General features: G+C 41.3%; 1 protein-coding gene across 2 annotated transcripts in view; it reads left to right on the forward strand.

Moving 5' to 3' along the window:
- The window catches only part of LOC126236726 (uncharacterized), a 56,908-nt gene extending 40,618 nt beyond the window's left edge, over window positions 1–16,290 (forward strand). The window contains exons 1-5 of one of the 2 annotated variants that reach the window (XM_049946251.1): window positions 4,985–5,121; window positions 8,929–9,141; window positions 9,682–9,864; window positions 13,970–14,203; window positions 16,075–16,290. In XM_049946251.1, coding sequence (XP_049802208.1) covers window positions 5,074–5,121; window positions 8,929–9,141; window positions 9,682–9,864; window positions 13,970–14,203; window positions 16,075–16,203 — 807 coding nt within the window. In that variant the 5' untranslated portion in view covers window positions 4,985–5,073 and the 3' untranslated portion in view covers window positions 16,204–16,290. Of the gene's footprint in view, window positions 1–4,984; window positions 5,122–8,928; window positions 9,142–9,681; window positions 9,865–13,969; window positions 14,204–16,074 lie in introns of those variants that run through there. The other variant, XM_049946252.1, reaches the window with a different exon arrangement.
- Window positions 16,291–17,751: the final 1,461 nt, after the last annotated feature.

Raw genomic sequence — 17,751 nt, forward strand, 5'->3', positions numbered from 1 at the left:
CGTTCGGAAATGACGTCTGTGCGGAAAGTGGGACTACAGAAGTTAGTAAAGCACTACTTTGAGTTGTATCTCATCCTTCGTCGCTTGTCGTACGTCACAAACGATGCCCAGGATTATGACCCTTCATCAAGAACACAAAAGCTCAGAGACATCATCGAAGCCCAACTGCAAAATGGTTCAAATGGCTCTGGCCACTATGGGACTTAATTTCTGAGATCATTAGTCCCCTGGAACTTAGAACTACTTAAACCTAACTAACATAAGGACATCGCACACATCCATGCACGAGGCAGGATTCGAACCTGCGGTCGCGCAGTTCCAGACTTTAGCGCCTAGAACCACTCGGCCACTCCGGCCGGCGAGCCCAAATGCAGTCCTGAGGCGCAGTTTGACGGTGGGTTTTTCATGGAAAGAGATGACACAATCGTACATCGTGACATTTCGATAGGTTAGGGCTGTATTGAAGCTCAAAATAGTGTAAAGGATGTGATAAGGTTGGCAGAACGCATGGATCCCCCAGCGAGCCATACAGAGGGCCATCGACAAGAGCTAGATCGAGGATGCTGCAGTCAGGTCGAGACCCTTTGAAACGGTGGGTCTCCGTGTTTCCACGAGTATCCGTGTATGCAGAGCAGGGATCAGTGCCGTGGGCTGTTCTGGAGTTACTGTGGTGTACCTGCCAGTGTTGCTGGCTGGCTAGTTGCGGGTCGGTAGTTCAAACACAACTGCAACCAACTATTTGTTATTTAGTGTTTATCATTTCTGGAAGGTCCTCGATATTTCTCTTGTTCGTAATGTTTTTATACTACGGAATACGAAGGAAGCAAGGAGGATTAGCGGTTAACTTCCAGCCGACAGGCTCCGATTGCTCGAAGGTTTGGAAAGGAAATCGGTCGTCCTCTTCAAACGAACCATCCTGGCAACTGCCTGGTGCGATTTAGAGAAATCACAAACAATCAAAATCTAGCTGGCCAAGTATTGAGCTGAGCCGTCGTCTCCTCAACTGCGAGTCCAGAGTTGTAGCCTCTGTACTACCTTACTCAGTGTATTATGGGAAATTAGATGTTTGTATACAGGGTGAACAAAAACAAGTGTCATCAAAACTTTGCAAAAGCTCATTTGAACATGGGTCTGAAAATTATTTGATAGGATGGCATAACAGAAATTGTCTGCGGTGTTTTTAGCTGTGGAATTTACCTCAGATGTGCATTTGTGCTGTTTTAGGATAACTTATTACGCATTACAATGGTGCATTCAGTGTCTGAAATGACGGGTATGTACTATTGTACAGACTAGCAGATGGTCGTGCGGAAGCAGCACGTCAACTTTACTCTGAACATCACTATGGGAGGCAGACGAGAGTTTCGAATGCCTGACCTTAAACAGCAGGTTCTTCGATCAGTGGACGAAACTTCATTAGCTAGCAACAGGAGAATTGTGAGAAGGGAAGCCATTAAATAACTAACCATTTGAAACAGTCGACAAGAAAATCATCGGTATCCTACACATCTTGAAAGGGTGCTAAAATTGACTGAAACAGATTTTCAGCCAAGAATATCTTTCTGTCTACGCAAACAGACACCACACTTTTATATAAATGATATGCCTCGATGGACGATGAATCCAATATCTTCAGTGCGGACGCACATTTGCATTCGACCTCCAGCGGGAATCAAAAATTAGTGAGTATGGAGGACATGGACAGAGACAGGGGATAGGAGGCCCTAGTTGGGAATATGGGTTAGAGTCCCCATCTGGCATACATTTTCACTCGTTGCCGTTGATTCTGCACAAACGTACGATGCAGTTAATAGCATTAGTTCCTTCCATTTGCTTTCCTTTTTTCCTCTCCTGCTTCAATTTGTATAAGTATGTGAAACGTTTAGCACGTACCTTAGTCACTAATGAACCTGGCTTCTCACGTGATGGGTTATGAAAACCCTCATCAAGTGCACCAAGACAGACATCAACAGAAATTCTGCCTTAGTTTGTAGCGTAGATTTCACTGATGACCGCCAGACTCTCCTACTTCTTTCCACAACGTCTTACTGGACGAACATATCACCAATTTCTCAGAAACGATGCTGTTCTTTCGCTTGATTATGTACCTCTAGACGTCATACAACAACGGTGGTAAATGGACGATAGTGCTCCACCTTACATTACAATGATGGTTCGCCAGTATCTCGATAATATCGCGGTTCTGAGGGAGCATGTAGAGAATGGATTCGACTAAATACGGAACACTAGAGGACTTATCCACATGGCACCGTAAAGTATAGAACACAGGCTCAGGAAATGCATGAGATAGGAGATTTCACTTCGAACAATTTCTGTAAATGTAGAAGTGTTTGGTAAATGTGTCTTTTTGGGCCTTCATAAAAAATAACTTCATAGATGTAACAGTGATTGAAAGTGTTTCTGTGCTATGAATAATAAATTCTTTCATACCCACCATAACGTAAGGGATTTTCGGATCAGTGTTCATACGTGTCAAAAAAGCGTTACACCCTGTAAATATCAGCAGTCTCCGTCTTGACCTCTTCTATTCTAGCTGTACGTTTGTGTTCGCAATAAACGCGCTTCAGTGTTAAGGGCTGAACTTCACTGACGACCCTGCTTTCGGATTTTAACTCGACTCTCGTTACGACGTGACAATACATAGTTTTCGATGTATTGAATTTTGCCTTGTGTCTGAACTTTTTAACGTATTTTGGGACTCAATCACATCTAGTGGTAACTATCAGCAAAGGGGTAATAGTTTCGTAACAAATGTTAGACATATAGTACTTCTCAAATTTATCCGCTCCTACTTTATCGCTAGAACATATTTCTGTAAATTGTAATCTTCCCCTATGAACTGAACTCTTTTATTTCTGATTAGGGATTCACTGTAAGAAGTATTCCGGAAAGATTAAAGTGTCAAGGAAGTCGGCCGGCTGGTGTGAGCATCTGCCTTCCAAGAAAGGTCATATTACAGATCAGCTGTGCAGGAAAGCCTGTTACGTTCATCATGACACTGTCCCCCTCCTTACAGTTTCCTTAGATAACTCTCCACTAAACAGCACAGAAAGCAAGCCGTATGATAAAGAATGTAGTCGTGAGGAAGCCTTTCCAACAATGTGGGTATTTAAATAGAATAAAAACTTCATTTATATCGGACGAGATATTCGCCTAGTTGCCTAATATTGCGAAATGTTGTATTATTTCCCTTTCTGGAAAGAGTCTATACCACTCTTTCAGTCAACATGGTCGAGAGTCTATAAATAGTACGCTGGCTTGTCTTCATTCCTAAATCCATTAACGTGCTTTGAATTACAATTTTACTGAAATAATAGTATTTCAACCTGCTCTAGATTTATATTTCTGTTTGTGTACACATTAGCATAGATAACTATCAAACTTCGTGTAGAGACTTTCTACTCTTCAGATGATCACGTATTTAAATAATCAGGTGGTGTGCTATCGGCATATAAAGTCTTATTCAATCGTAAAACTTTAAGTATTCATACTTCTGACAGCAGCAAAGACAATGCGTCTTTATTTCTGTGTCAGCTATTAGACGCATATTCACCGTTGTATTGTATCAATTCATTTGTATTTTTTTCTATGCTTACTACTTTCCCGAAAATCCAGCCTTCAGCTAAGCAATGTCTGTATTTCTAGTCTGTATTTCTAGCAACCTTACTCAAATTCTCAGTAGTTTCGTCAATTCTCCTCTTAATTATCTCAGCTTTTGGACACAAGTTCACCATTGTATTGTATCCATTTGTTCTCCTTTTTCCTGTGATCGTTACTTTCCCAAAACTCCAATCTTCATGTAAACGATGTCTGTATTTCTGTTATGCATTTCTAGTTACCTTATTTAAATTCTCATAGTTTCATTAATTTTCCTCTTAATTTTTTGCACATCATTTAAATTTCATTCCTAAGCAACGGATGCTGTGAGTTTTCTTTCGCGAACTGTGGGACTCTTTCCTTATTTCATTGATAAGCGGAAGAATTTCTTCGGCTAACAATGACTTTCTGCTGGCAATGACTTTCTGCTTCTGCCCTTTTCATTCCTACTATGGTTCCCTTTCCCTTGATAAAATCTATGTTGCTTACTTTTCTGAGCTGTTCTAGGTCCTTACATGTGGTCCTATGGCTTTTTTGGCAGGTACTAGAACTCATTATATCAGTTTACAAATTGCCAGTTTCTCTCTTCTTAGCACATCTTTTCAATATAAACTAACGTATTTTTATTATTATTCAGGTTTTGTCAGATTACAAGCTTGTGCGCTTGGATCCAATTTTTTCAGTTTTTGTATCGCCTCATCTTTGGTGTGTGTTCCACCTACTCGCATGAAATGAAAAAAAAAAAAATCACCCTAACTTCTTGGAGCCCCATCGAAGAAAATCTCTTGTCTTACTCTCTTTTGTAGTTGGTATGCATTTTCAAATAATTCTGTTATTCCGTCTATTCTCGAGACTATTACATTTTCATCCCCTTCACGTTATTTACTGATATTCCAATTGTCTGATAGATTTTCTTTACTTTGTTTTCATCACATTATAAATATGTGAATACATTAAGGTTATTGCTCACTTGCACCGTCATACACTCTCTTTATTCTCTTTTTTCTGGCAATGAAAAACCATTAGGCAACTTCTTAGGATGTTTCAGGGATTTATTAATGTTGTGTCCCGTTTCTTGTTGAAGAATTGGAACTGGGAAATACAAGATCAATTAGGCAATGGAATGTTATAATAATCCAACATTACATATCTGTATTCGTGGTACAGTGGTAAATTGAACGTAGACATTCTGTTCTTGCCCTTTGCTTTGTTTCGAGTCAGAATTTCCACATTTCAATACTAACGGGTGAGAAACATTACGGATGTTCGGAGAGTTTTGTATACTATCGTTTCCAACACCTGAATAAACAAGTGTACAGGCGGTACTGTTTGCAGCGGAAGTGTTAGAGACACCTGCGATTAACGTCAGCAAGTGTGACTGCTGACGGTGGGTGCCTATAAAACACCTCCCAACCGTCAAGGTATTGCACTTGTACCGAGTCGTCCTCAGACAACATGGCTTCCAAGTTGGTGATCGTCGTCGCATTGGCTGTGGTAGCGCAGGTATGTAGCACGAGGTTCACACTCAGCCATATGTTATCCTGGGTACGAACTTAATATCTTGGGGTTGGTGGATTATGAATACCCACTTCCATGATAAATTGTATCTTTGTACACCAGCCTCAACAGCTTCGTTTGTTGCTGGATTTAATATCTTCACCGTCCTGACAAATTTTAGATGTTACACCCAGGGCGCGCCGATTCTGCTAGCTGTGTTTTCAACCATTTACCAAATAAACCACGACAGGCTGTTCTACTGGCTACTGTCACATATTTGACTAAATACTATGAGAAGCTCACATAGTACAGTGTACAGATACTTATGACATAAAAACGCATCGACTCCTTCTGACGATCGACAAATATAAGTTCTAAAAGGTTGCCAGTCGGGTTCTATGCTTTTAGTGAAACGGAAACTGTTCCGATTCTTTGCAGGACACTACTGTAGGGTAGTAGCGACTATATTAGTCTGCGAATATGGACAATACCAGATGGTAATATTCAAATTCGGCAATAATTAGTGTCAGAGGTGACGTGTTATTTCATTGTTTTCTCAGCAGACCAATTGTTGACATTTCCAGTGGTGTTTAGATGCAATTCCATCCTGGCAACAAGAGCTACACCGTTGGCACGACAGTGAACACAATCATCTAAAATTTGATTATGTGTAATCTGTAGTTAAGATTGGTAGGTGGCATAAAATCATACAATAGGTGAGGAATGAGTTTATTGAACATAAATTATGCATGACGCGTTTCGGAATTACTTCCATCTTCAGAAATCTAAGTGCAAACGTAGCACAAGGACACGAGCGGTATCAGCTGTGAACGTAACATGAGATGACTCAACTGGAAACGCTTTTGTCCTTGTGTTACCTTTATACGTGGATTTGTGAAGATGGCAGTAATTCTGAAACTAATACTAGAATTGTAGCTAACCTCCTAAGTTACTTTAAGTCATACGTTTGTCACTTAAAATGTATTCGCAGAAATCCGCCAGTTACCTTTCCTTTCATTATGACCATACCATCCTGACCATTGCATTATGTCCACAACGCCTTACATGTGGAGAATGGCAGAATCGTAAGCTTTTGGTTGCGAACAGCGCGATGGTCTACTCGCCGAATGAGATTTTTTTTCTGCCAATTAGTAGTTTAGTTTCTATATTATTTTCGTTGAATCTCTGAATCACCACAATGGCGAAACCACTTTATAAGAGTTTTGGCGATTGTAATTCTACCTGGAATGTTTTGATCTCGTCGCACTATTTTTGTGAAGACTATTCTCTTAAATGTATATGTAGGTGAGTAGCCATTTTAGCAGAAATTCTGTATGATTATAGGTATCAGTTCAAATGAATCCTTTACTATTTCTATCAAGAAAGATATATCTTCTTGCACTATAGTTACTCACGATTCCGAATGCTCTGAAACAACAGATACAGTGGCTCTAGAAGTTAAAGTCAAATTTACGTCACAATTATTGGCTTTGACCAATGACACAATTACTATGGGAACTGTCCGTTGCAGTGATGCAGCAACTTGCAAATCATATCTTTCCCTTTATTTAAAAATGTTTCTGTTTTACATCCAAACGTAAGATATAACACGTGCTCACTTAAGACGAGTACATGAAGTCAGAATTGCGGTGAATTAGAGAATGTGGAACGAATTTAAGTACTTGAACCCTGCAGAGACACGCGCTTTGTATATTTTTTCTTAAAATATTACATGTCGAAGTACAGTAAGTGAATGTTATTACGGACCACTTCCATCTCTTCATGCTTCATGACTTTCCTGACGGCCCTAGCACCTTTCAGTAGGGCAACTGGCCGTGTCGGAAGGCCAGACTACTCGATAATAGTTTGAGGGGCATGGTAGTGATCTCACATTATGTATTGGCCACCAAACCCGCATGATACGAACACAGTGGAACAAACCAGGTACGCGACTGGGTGACACCTCCAATCCACAAACCGACGGCCCCCAATTTACGGGAAATATGTAACCCAGCGTAGACATCTGGTGTCACGTACCACTGAAAATCTACCAGGGACATGCCACACAGAATTGCCGCTGCATTACTCTCCATAGCTTTACTAACACGGTTAGTGTTATTGCATATCGGTGTGTCTTCCATTAATAGCTACCTTATCAAATTACCATAAACTATGATATTTCGCATTTTGCTGCTATTCCATGAACAATTTGTTCTAGTTGATCAAGTTCTCTTGCCACGTGTGAGGAGTTTAATGGGATTACTTGTTCTCGAATGCTTCCTGCGGTCAGAAACTAAATTGCTTATTAGACTATGAAGCTAACAAATATCATTCTGTAACGACAGAAAACAACAACTGCTACAATGACAAAAGCCTGATGCTCCTCTAGAAGAACAACACAGTTACGGTAATTAATCTCCTTACAAAGAGATACCTCTTCAAAAAAATATATGCTCACACGAAACTTACTTATGTTGCAGATATGCATGGTAATTCCGTAATGATGGTGAAACGTTTCAGAGATACGGAGAAGCATACATGTGTCAGTTTGAAATTTCGGTCCATAAACAAAAGTATAAGGAATTTCTATCTGATACACGTAACAACAGACCACTTCTAATAGAAGTTCTTAGCTTCTCATATTTTAGGAGAAAACAATATAAAAAGAACTTACAAAAATTTCTAATAAACATTGGCTCTAAAATGTATACTTTAAAAGCAATAAGTACATGTTCAGAAGAAGAAATTTGTTTCACTATAGGAAAGATGAACAAGTATTCATAGCTTTTAAGGTATACAAACCAGAGGCCATGTTTACTGGACAGACTACACCTCTCATAACATGGAAGACAAAGAGCTCGTAGTAAAAGAGATTTGTTCCACAGTATAGATGATGGAGAAGTGTTCAAGTTATTCTGTTTAGAGCCCATGCTTAACAGACAATTTTTTGTTTGTTTACGTCCATACTATCATCTCTCAAAATACGGGAAGCAAAGAGCTTGCAGTGGAAGTGATCACCTGTCAGAGATATCAGAACGATTTTCTCTTATAACTTTCAACTCTGTCGTTTATGGACTAGGGTCTCATGCCTCATAATGATACCTTTACCCTTCGCCATCATCGCTGAAAGTTTGTAACACCATCACGGACTCAGTCTGTAAGCTGAACAGTTTCCCTGAATCCTAAAATCCTACATTCAAGTTGAATATGCCAATGGTTTTCAAATACCTCAATAAATATTCTAGCTGGAAGGCGTGGCACTGTGAAAGCAAAGTAAGAGTGAAAACACTAGTTTTCGAGCCCATTACTAAAATGGCTGCTGAAAGTGAATGGAAAGACAAGCTTGCTGAGGTCAGAAATTTTTTTGCAGAAGTATGTATGTGTATATTTGCTTTTATGTGAACAGATGAAGTTAGATTTAAGGTCTCCGCCATAACACTATATTGCGAGGTCGTTGTGCTTGTTAAAGTAAATGCATTAAATTGGAATTTATATGAGAAAACTTTGAGATTTGACAGATTTACTAATCAGACTTGTTGGGATCAGCGAATGTCATTGTAATTCGCAATTATCAGCCAAAACGGAACATTTGCTGAGCTTGAGGAGGACATAAAGATAATAAAATAAGTGTGAAAAGATCTAGTGATATCTAATAACAAAAAATTACTGTTAACGTATGTAAGAGTGAGAGTGGGTGAAAGAATACGAAAAGCGAATTTAATTCATATCGTGAAGGTAAATGATATACTTGTCATAGCCTAATGTCTCACTTATCCTGAAAGAAACTTAATATTTGTCGTTTCTTTACTTTAGGTGTCTGCGTCTCCCTTGTTTTTTGACATCGGAGAAATCATCAGTGATATGAAAGATGGCGCGGAAGCAGTTGCAAACGGAATCCAGCAAGGTATTGAGAACGCCGTGAATGGGAACAGCAACGGCGCTTCGACCAATGCCACTACCTCTGACAACTCTACCGCTTCTTCATCGGGTAATGCGACCACCGCGGACAACGCAACTAGCTCCGAAGTAAGTAATTATGACATGTCTCTTTATAACATACTCTAACATAAATTATAGTATCACATTTGTCTTGCTATCTCGCTGCATAAGCAAATTTTGACTGTATTTTAATTCGTAACTTCAGCTTCTATCCTTGTCGAAGATAAAGTTGTGATCCTTATGTCTGCAAGAAAATGTTATTTCACCATATAAATTACGCATGGATGAAATTTTATGTCTATTCTAAGGCATAATGTAATTCCAAGGGTCTTCCGAATGCATGTTGCTACGCAATGCCTATTGCAGCTGCAGTATCACTGTAAAGAGAAGCGAGAGTTCCTTTTGCACAGTAGTGGCTCTGCATCTGGTATATGTTCGTTCGTGGTATCGGAATATTCAGTATTCACAACTAGGTATCAGGTTTCGTTAGCGATTCAAGCACACCTAGTAACTCCGTCTTTGGTTTAGTGTCCATTATAAAGTAATGCTTTAGCTGAAAGTGACTTTGCTGGAGAGTATCGTAAACTATACCCGAGTCAATGATTGATATTTGTTGCTTTTTGACAGAGTTCCTCTTCAGGCATTGAAAGCATGATTGATGCGATCACGAATGCTATGAACAACGCCGCAAGCACTGCGAAGAACGTTGCAGACAACATCTTCAACAGCGCAGAGGCATTTAACGATGCCATGGCTGCCAAAGTAAAAGATGCTTTGAACTCTACGTCTACACAGCTGAACAAAATTAAGGTAAGTTGACGAATCCTTTGACGTGAGACGATTTTGCTTGGCATGCTGAGATAACGGGGAAATTAACTACCAGAAAAGGTAACTGTTTGTGATATTTGGCATCGTGCACACCAGTTTTCAGTAATTTACAGGCAGTGTTGTGTGTGGAAAACGAGAGAGAGAGAGAGAGAGAGAGAGAGAGAGAGAGAGGGCAAAATGTTCGAAGAATATGTGGCGCGTTTGCAGAAGGTCTCTATCGAAATGATCGACGTAATTTTTTGTGTGTACAAAATTACCTTGTATGGACCAATACTGGCCGACAAAACATCCAGGGAACCCTTAACTGTTATCATCGTAGTAAATATTCTTATGTCAGTGGTCGAAATGAACAACGCAAACCTTAAAATTTAGAGAGAAAAGTGCAGCTATCGTTCACTACACAAATGATCGTAGGACACTGAAAGTGAAACCGTGCACTAATCCATAATTTTAATTAATGTTTCATTGCTGGTTTTGAGCTAAGGTTTGTAAACTGTAAGATTCTGATTACTGAACATGTGCAGGATGTCTACAAGTCCTTACATGGGACGTTTAGGAGTGATAGATCACGTCACGGAGAACAACTTCTGGTACAGACAAAATGTTTATTGGTCGTTCCCGGAGACATTAGATGTCGTTTCGCCACCTCTCAGTAGCCCAAAACTGCCATAACCCATTGTAATGTCCTCAACGTTTTCACCGACCACAAGGTCGATGACGAACGTGTGCGTTCTTATCGATGACTGGCGATTAAGTGTACAGATGCACTACAGTTGTCAGCGAATTGGCAAGTTCTGAGACTACCTATATTTTGAATTGCTTTCAGCGAAGAAAAATGGTTTATCTGTGTGGCATGTGCTGTACTTACTACTGCAGAAAACGAGAACTGGTCGGGAATAAAGTTTCAAATACTCTCGAAGAATAATGAGGTGAAGCAAAACGGATAATTGCTCGTAAACGTGCCGATTCGTTTTCACTTGTAATGTTCACTTGTACTTGCACTTGCACTTGCTAATGCAACGAAAGGATAACGTTCTACGACACGGGGCGTGGAATGTCAGTAGCTTGAATATGGTAGGGAAGCTATTAAATCTGACAAGGAAAATGCAAAGGCTCAATCTAGATACAGTAGGACTCAGTGAAGTGAAATGGAAAGAAGGCAAGGATTTCTAGTCGGATGAATATAGAGTAATATCAACAGCAGCAGAAAACGGTATAACCGGATTAGAATTCGTTACGAATAGAAAGGTAGGGCAAAGAGTATATTACAGTGATCAGGTTAGTGATAGTTTTGTTCTTATAACAATCGATAGCAAACCTAAACCGACAACAATAGGTCAGATATACATGTCAACATCTCTTGCTGGAGATGAAGAGATAGATAAAGTATATGAGGATATTGAAAGGGAAGTAGAGAATGTAAAGAGAGATTAAAATGTAATAGTGATGGTGGAATGGAATGCAGTTATAGGGGAAGGAGTAGAAGAAAAGGTTAGAGGAGAATATGGGGACTGGTCAAGGAATGAGAGACGAGAAATGCTAATTGAGTTCTACAATAAATTTCAGCTAGTAATAGCGAATACTCTGTTCAAGAATCACGAGAGGAGGAGCTATACTTGGGATAGACCGGGTGATAAGGGAAGGTTTCAATTAGATTATATCATGGTCAGACAAACATTCCTAAATTAGATAGTGGACTGTAAGGCGTACCGAGAAGGAGATACAGACTCAGATCACAATGCAGCGCTGATGCTCAGTAGGCTGAAGTTCAAGAGATTAGTCAGGAAGAATCAATAAGCAAAGAAATGGCCTACAGAAGTACTAAGGGATGACGATACACACTTGAAGTTCTCTAAGGCTATAGATACAGCAGTAAGGAATAGCTCAGCACAGTTGAAGAGGAATGGACATCTCTAAAAGGGGCAACAGGAGAAGTTGGAAAGAAAAACATATGTGAAAAGAAGATAACTGCGAAGGAACCATGGGGTTTAGATCTGTCAAAACCTGTGAAAAGGCCTGAATAAACTTTTGGCGTGCCACTGTTTGGCTGTGTGATCCCCACTTATCTGTTTGTCCGTTGTTGTTGTTGTTGTTGTTGTGGTCTTCAGTCCTGAGACTGGTTTGATGCAGCTCTCCATGCTACTCTATCCTGTGCAAGCTTCTTCATCTCCCAGTACCTACTGCAACGTACATCCTTCTGAATCTGCTTAGTGTATTGATCTCTTGGTCTCCCTCTACGATTTTTACCCTCCACGCTGCCCTCCAATGCTAAATTTGTGATCCCTTGATGCCTCAAAACATGTCCTACCAACCGATCCCTTCTTCTAGTCAAGTTGTGCCACAAACTTCTCTTCTCCCCAATCCTATTCAATACCTCCTCATTAGTTACGTGATCTACCCACCTTATCTTCAGCATTCTTCTGTAGCACCACATTTCGAAAGCTTCTATTCTCTTCTTGTCCAAACTGGTTATCGTCCATGTTTCACTTCCATACATGGCTACACTCCATACAAATACTTTCAGAAACGAGTTCCTGACACTTAAATCTATACTCGATGTTAACAAATTTCTCTTCTTCAGAAACGATTTCCTTGCCATTGCCAGTCTACATTTTATATCCTCTCTACTTCGACCATCATCAGTTATTTTACCCCCTAAATAGCAAAACTCCTTTACCACTTTAAGTGTCTCATTTCCTAATCTAATCCCCTCAGCATCACCCGATTTAATTTGACTACATTCCATTATCCTCGTTTTGCTTTTGTTGATGTTCATCTTATATCCTCCTTTCAAGACACTGTCCATTCCGTTCAACTGCTCTTCCAAGTCCTTTGCTGTCTCTGACAGAATTACAATGTCATCGGCGAACCTCAAAGTTTTTACTTCTTCTCCATGAATTTTAATACCATCTCCGAATTTTTCTTTTGTTTCCTTTACTGCTTGCTCAATATACAGATTGAATAACATCGGGGAGAGGCTACAACCCTGTCTCATTCCTTTCCCAACCACTGCTTCCCTTTCATGCCCCTGGACTCTTATAACTGCCATCTGCTTTCTGTACAAATTGTAAATAGCCTTTCGCTCCCTGTATTTTACCCCTGCCACCTTCAAAATTTGAAAGAGAGTATTCCAGTTAACGTTGTCAAAAGCTTTCTCTAAGTCTACAAATGCTAGAAACGTAGGTTTGCCTTTTCTTAATCTTTCTTCTAAGATAAGTCGTAAGGTTAGTATTGCCTCACGTGTTCCAACATTTCTGCGGAATCCAAACTGATCTTCCCCGAGGTCCGCTTCTACCAGTTTTTCCATTCGTCTGTAAAGAAATCGCGTTAGTATTTTGCAGCTGTGACTTATTAAACTGATAGTTCGGTAATTTTCACATCTGTCAACACCTGCTTTCTTTGGGATTGGAATTATTATATTCTTCTTGAAGTCTGTGGGTATTTCGCCTGTCTCATACATCTTGCTCACCAGATGGTAGAGTTTTGTCATGACTGGCTCTCCCAAGGCCATCAGTAGTTCTAATGGAATGTTGTCTACTCCCGGGGCCTTGTTTCGACTCAGGTCTTTCAGTGCTCTGTCAAACTCTTCACGCAGTATCTTATCTCCCATTTCATCTTCATCTACATCCTCTTCCATTTCCATAATATTGTCCTCAAGTACATCTCCCTTGTATAAACCCTCTATATACTCCTTCCACCTTTCTGCCTTCCCTTCTTTGCTTAGAACTGGGTTGCCATCTGAGCTCTTGATATTCATACAAGTGGTTCTCTTCTCTCCAAAGGTCTCTTTAATTTTCCTGTAGGCAGTATCTATCTTACCCCTAGTGAGACAAGCCTCTACATCCTTACATTTGTCCGTTTAACTAATAATTAATAATTATAATAATGATACAAAGGGCATGGCAATGTCCGTTACGTTCAAAACTGTGTATGAGTTTCACATGTGTGAACAGCGTACGTATAAAATTCTAGATGATGCGCTGAGGCGAGAGCGCGTGCACTGTGGTAACCGAGGGTTCTGGGGTTGAGAACGTGTGTGACGTCAGAGAGCCCGGTATCGCCTGACGTGTCCGCCGTGCTGTTGCAGTCGCTGGTGGACAGCGCGTTCTCCGACGCGGCGTCCGACCTGGCCGACAAGGCGTCGAGCGCGGTGTCCGCCATGGAGAGTGCGGTGGCCGCCGTGGGCAACGCGACGCAGGACAACATCGCGAGTGCCGAGCAGGCGATGCAGCAGGCCGCCGCCGCCGTGCAGGCCCTCAACGAAGCCGCCGCCGACGCCTCCTCCGCCAAGGCGCAGATGGTCGTCTCCTCCATCGAGGAGGTACGCTTCCGTTTCGTTCCGTCGACAGAGTTGCGAGTAATCCTTGCTAGATGTTCACAAATACTCCACAAACCAGAGTACGGTGCATAGCGGAGGATTCCTTATACAGCTGGTAGACATTCCCTTTTCCGTCCCATTTGGAAATTTAGCAAAGGAAAAATTGAAATCAGTCGAAGAGAGATAATGCTAGAATTAAGGTAGTTAATGAATAACAGTGGAAGCAGCATTATAGGAAGTTAAAGTTCTGCGAGACTGCTGCAATAAATACAGACTACCCAACACCCCGTTATAATAAGATTCTTGATTCACTAACCTTAGATGCGATTCAATAGGATCTGAAAAGTATGACAGATCGCAAGAGTTTTGGCGCAGATGGAGTAACTGCTGAACTTGTTAAGTGTGGAGGGACGATGCGCGAACTGAGACTGTTAGATCTATTCAGTGAGTGCTGGCAAAGTTATAAAATCCTTGATGACTGGAAAACCGCTGAGGTAGTTTCTGTGTTTAAAAAGGGCCAAAGAAATGAGTGGGATAATTACAGTGGTAAAACTCTCAGGAATTAGGCTAATAAAGATTACTCCTTTGAAAGTAAAAACAAATGGCTGCTTGAGAGAAGAGCAAAGTGGGTTTAGGAAAGGACGCTTGTACAGTGATAAAAATTTTCAGCATCAAGAGAATTTTAGAAAGACGATGAGAAGTCGGTTTGTAAACGCGTATTACTTTTTTGCATTTCAAAACGCCTCTGACACGGTGATCAGAAATAGATTATAGACAATAATGGATAAGCAAAGATGGTCCATGCCCCTTAAGGAGGTAAACAAAAGCATACGTGATGACGCCAAAATAATCATAAAAGTAGCCACTTCAAAACCAGGTAAGATTGTAATAAATCAAGGTGTAAGACTGGAATGCAACATTTCACCAATTCTTCTTAACATATAAGTTGCAGACCTCAAATGGAAACTAAAATTAAATGATTTGGTGCATGCAGGTTATGTAACTGTACTACAAACGAGAGACGTAGCTCTGTGAATGAGCTACAGTACACGAGTTGGGAAGAAAACAATAAACTCTAAAAATAACTGCTACTAAAGCTAAACTGATGATCCACTAAGATAAATCCCTGTCCGATCGGAGATTGTTATAGAAAACAAGATGCTTAAGCAAGTCTGGCACGGAAAAGAAAACAAATAAATTCCAACAGACATGGGAAACTACAAACAAAGATTTAAAAAATAAAGTTAATAAAGCCAGAAAATTGAACTTCTGTAAAACAACGTCATGCTAGTGCTACTTTATGGTAGCGAATCCTCGATTGAGAGAGCTTCTGTAAGGTTTGGAAGGTAGGAGACGAGATACTGGCAGAAGTTAAGCTGTGAGGAGGGAGTGTGAGCCGTGCTTGGGTAGCTCAGTTGGTAGAGCAATTGCCCGCGAAAGGCAAAGGTCCCGATTTCGAGTCTCGGTCCGGCACACAGTTTTAATCTGCCAGGAACTTTCAAAATCGATGTCCTTTTTTATAGACAAGAGTTCAAATAATCCCCGTTAAGAGCCGACCGCAAATATGTTTAGTGATATGGTAGCGATCAACAAATCTTTTAGCATCAAATCGTCTTTATGCACACTAACCCAACAAGATGTTTGGTACTTAGACCACTCCACTTAATGAAGTAGATCATATTGTTACCACTTTTTTATGCAACACTGAAGGTGCCTTCGATGCTGTCACTGAGTCTCGGTGCTAACTTTCATTTATTGTCCGCCATCCGCGAAATTTCTTCCACCGTGTAATTTACACGAGCAGAGACTCTTGGTCTGATGCACATTCTCAGCCATCGGCGGTGAGCGACGGTAAACGTTGCGCTTGTTTACAGGCCCTGAGCTCCACCCAGGCGCTGTTCGACAGCGTCAAGTCCAAGCTGAGCAGCGACGCCTCGTCCAGCACTTCCAGCGACTCCAGCAGCAACAGCGCCGCCAGCAGCAACAGCACCGCCAGCTCGTGAGGAGTGTACCCAGCAGGAGAGGAGGACTTCCGCCAGGAAACTCTGTACAATCTCTGATGACGAAATAAACGTGTGAGCAAAGCATCATCTGAACTGTGTATTACTTCCTGGGTATCTATTAAAATGTCACGACATTACGTAGTACAGCACAATCGGAGAATGGAGTGGTGGTGTGGTATCCCTTAAATGCCAGTGAGCGGTCGCGTAGAATGTGAGAATTCCGCATATGGGGCGAGAGGACAGAGGCGTGCAATGTTATAATCCCAGCCTTCAGTAACGGTCGGCCAGTCAGATAGTAATGAGGCCACACAAACAGCTATACTCGAATTGTGTAGAAAATAAAAGTGAAGCAGACGTAAGGGCGAAGAAACGAACTGAAACTAAAGTGTTGAGAGGGTATGTGACGTAGTTTCAGTAATTACAAAATCGGGACAAAATGGTTCTGAGCACTATGGGACTTAACATCTGAGGTCATCAGTCCCCTAGAACTTAGAACTACTTAAACCTAACCAATCTAAAGACATCACACACATCCATACCCGAGGCAGGATTCGAACCTGCGACCACAACAGTCGCGCGGTTCCGGACTGAAGCGCCTAGAACCGCTCGGCCACAGCGGCCGGCTCACGTCAAACTGACAAAGAATCAGCAGCATCAGCTCACTTATCAGTATCAAGCTGTATCAGCCTCTGGCTGAATGTATACAGTGATTCGGATGGCGAAGATGTCTGGCCCGCAGCTGTAGTAGGTGGTCCTTGATATGCTGGACACTGGTGCACAGGCGGAGTTGAAGTCCCAGTGTTCCATCAGTGTCAGATCCGGAGGATTTATTGACTACAGGAGTATCTCAACATCACGCAGATTATTCTAGGAAAGACGACCATGAACGGGCATTTTCTTGTTGAAGTATGTCACCAAGATTCCATCATTTGAGTGGTGACACATATGGACGCTACATATCCACGCTGTACCGCTGTGACGTCGGAGTTCCTCCAATAACTACCAGCCGTGTCTTGAAGCCATATCCGATGGATCTTCACACCCTGACGCCTTCTATAACACATGAGTACCTCTCCAAACCATTGGATGAAAGGCACGTCTAACTGACAGTGGTCATATGGGACAGAGAAGAAGCCCGATTCATCACAGAACAGACTGCGGTGCTATTCATCAGTAGCCACGCATCCAGTCACAGCACCACCCGAAATGCATCCGTTTCTGCTGTGGTGTTAATGGTAGCCTACTCAAGTGACGGTAATTCATTACTGCGGATGCTGCAAGTATCCAGTCAATGATTCACGATGACACAGATTCTTTTATGGAATCCAATACTCGATATCGGATAGCAGGAGTGGATGTGAGGGTATTACAAAGTGTTTGGTGCACAATATGTTGACTCTCCCTGTCGATGGTTACACATGCTCGACTGGAACCTTGACTACGAGTGTGCCTGCACCTGCAGTCCATCAGACTGATGTCATCTCCGAATGCCCCACTAGCCTGAATTCTACAAAATTCGACCAGACTGCAAAATGAAGACCCTCAAAG

Source organism: Schistocerca nitens, chromosome 2 (assembly GCF_023898315.1).
Source record: "Schistocerca nitens isolate TAMUIC-IGC-003100 chromosome 2, iqSchNite1.1, whole genome shotgun sequence".
Taxonomy (NCBI): Eukaryota; Metazoa; Arthropoda; class Insecta; order Orthoptera; family Acrididae; genus Schistocerca; species Schistocerca nitens.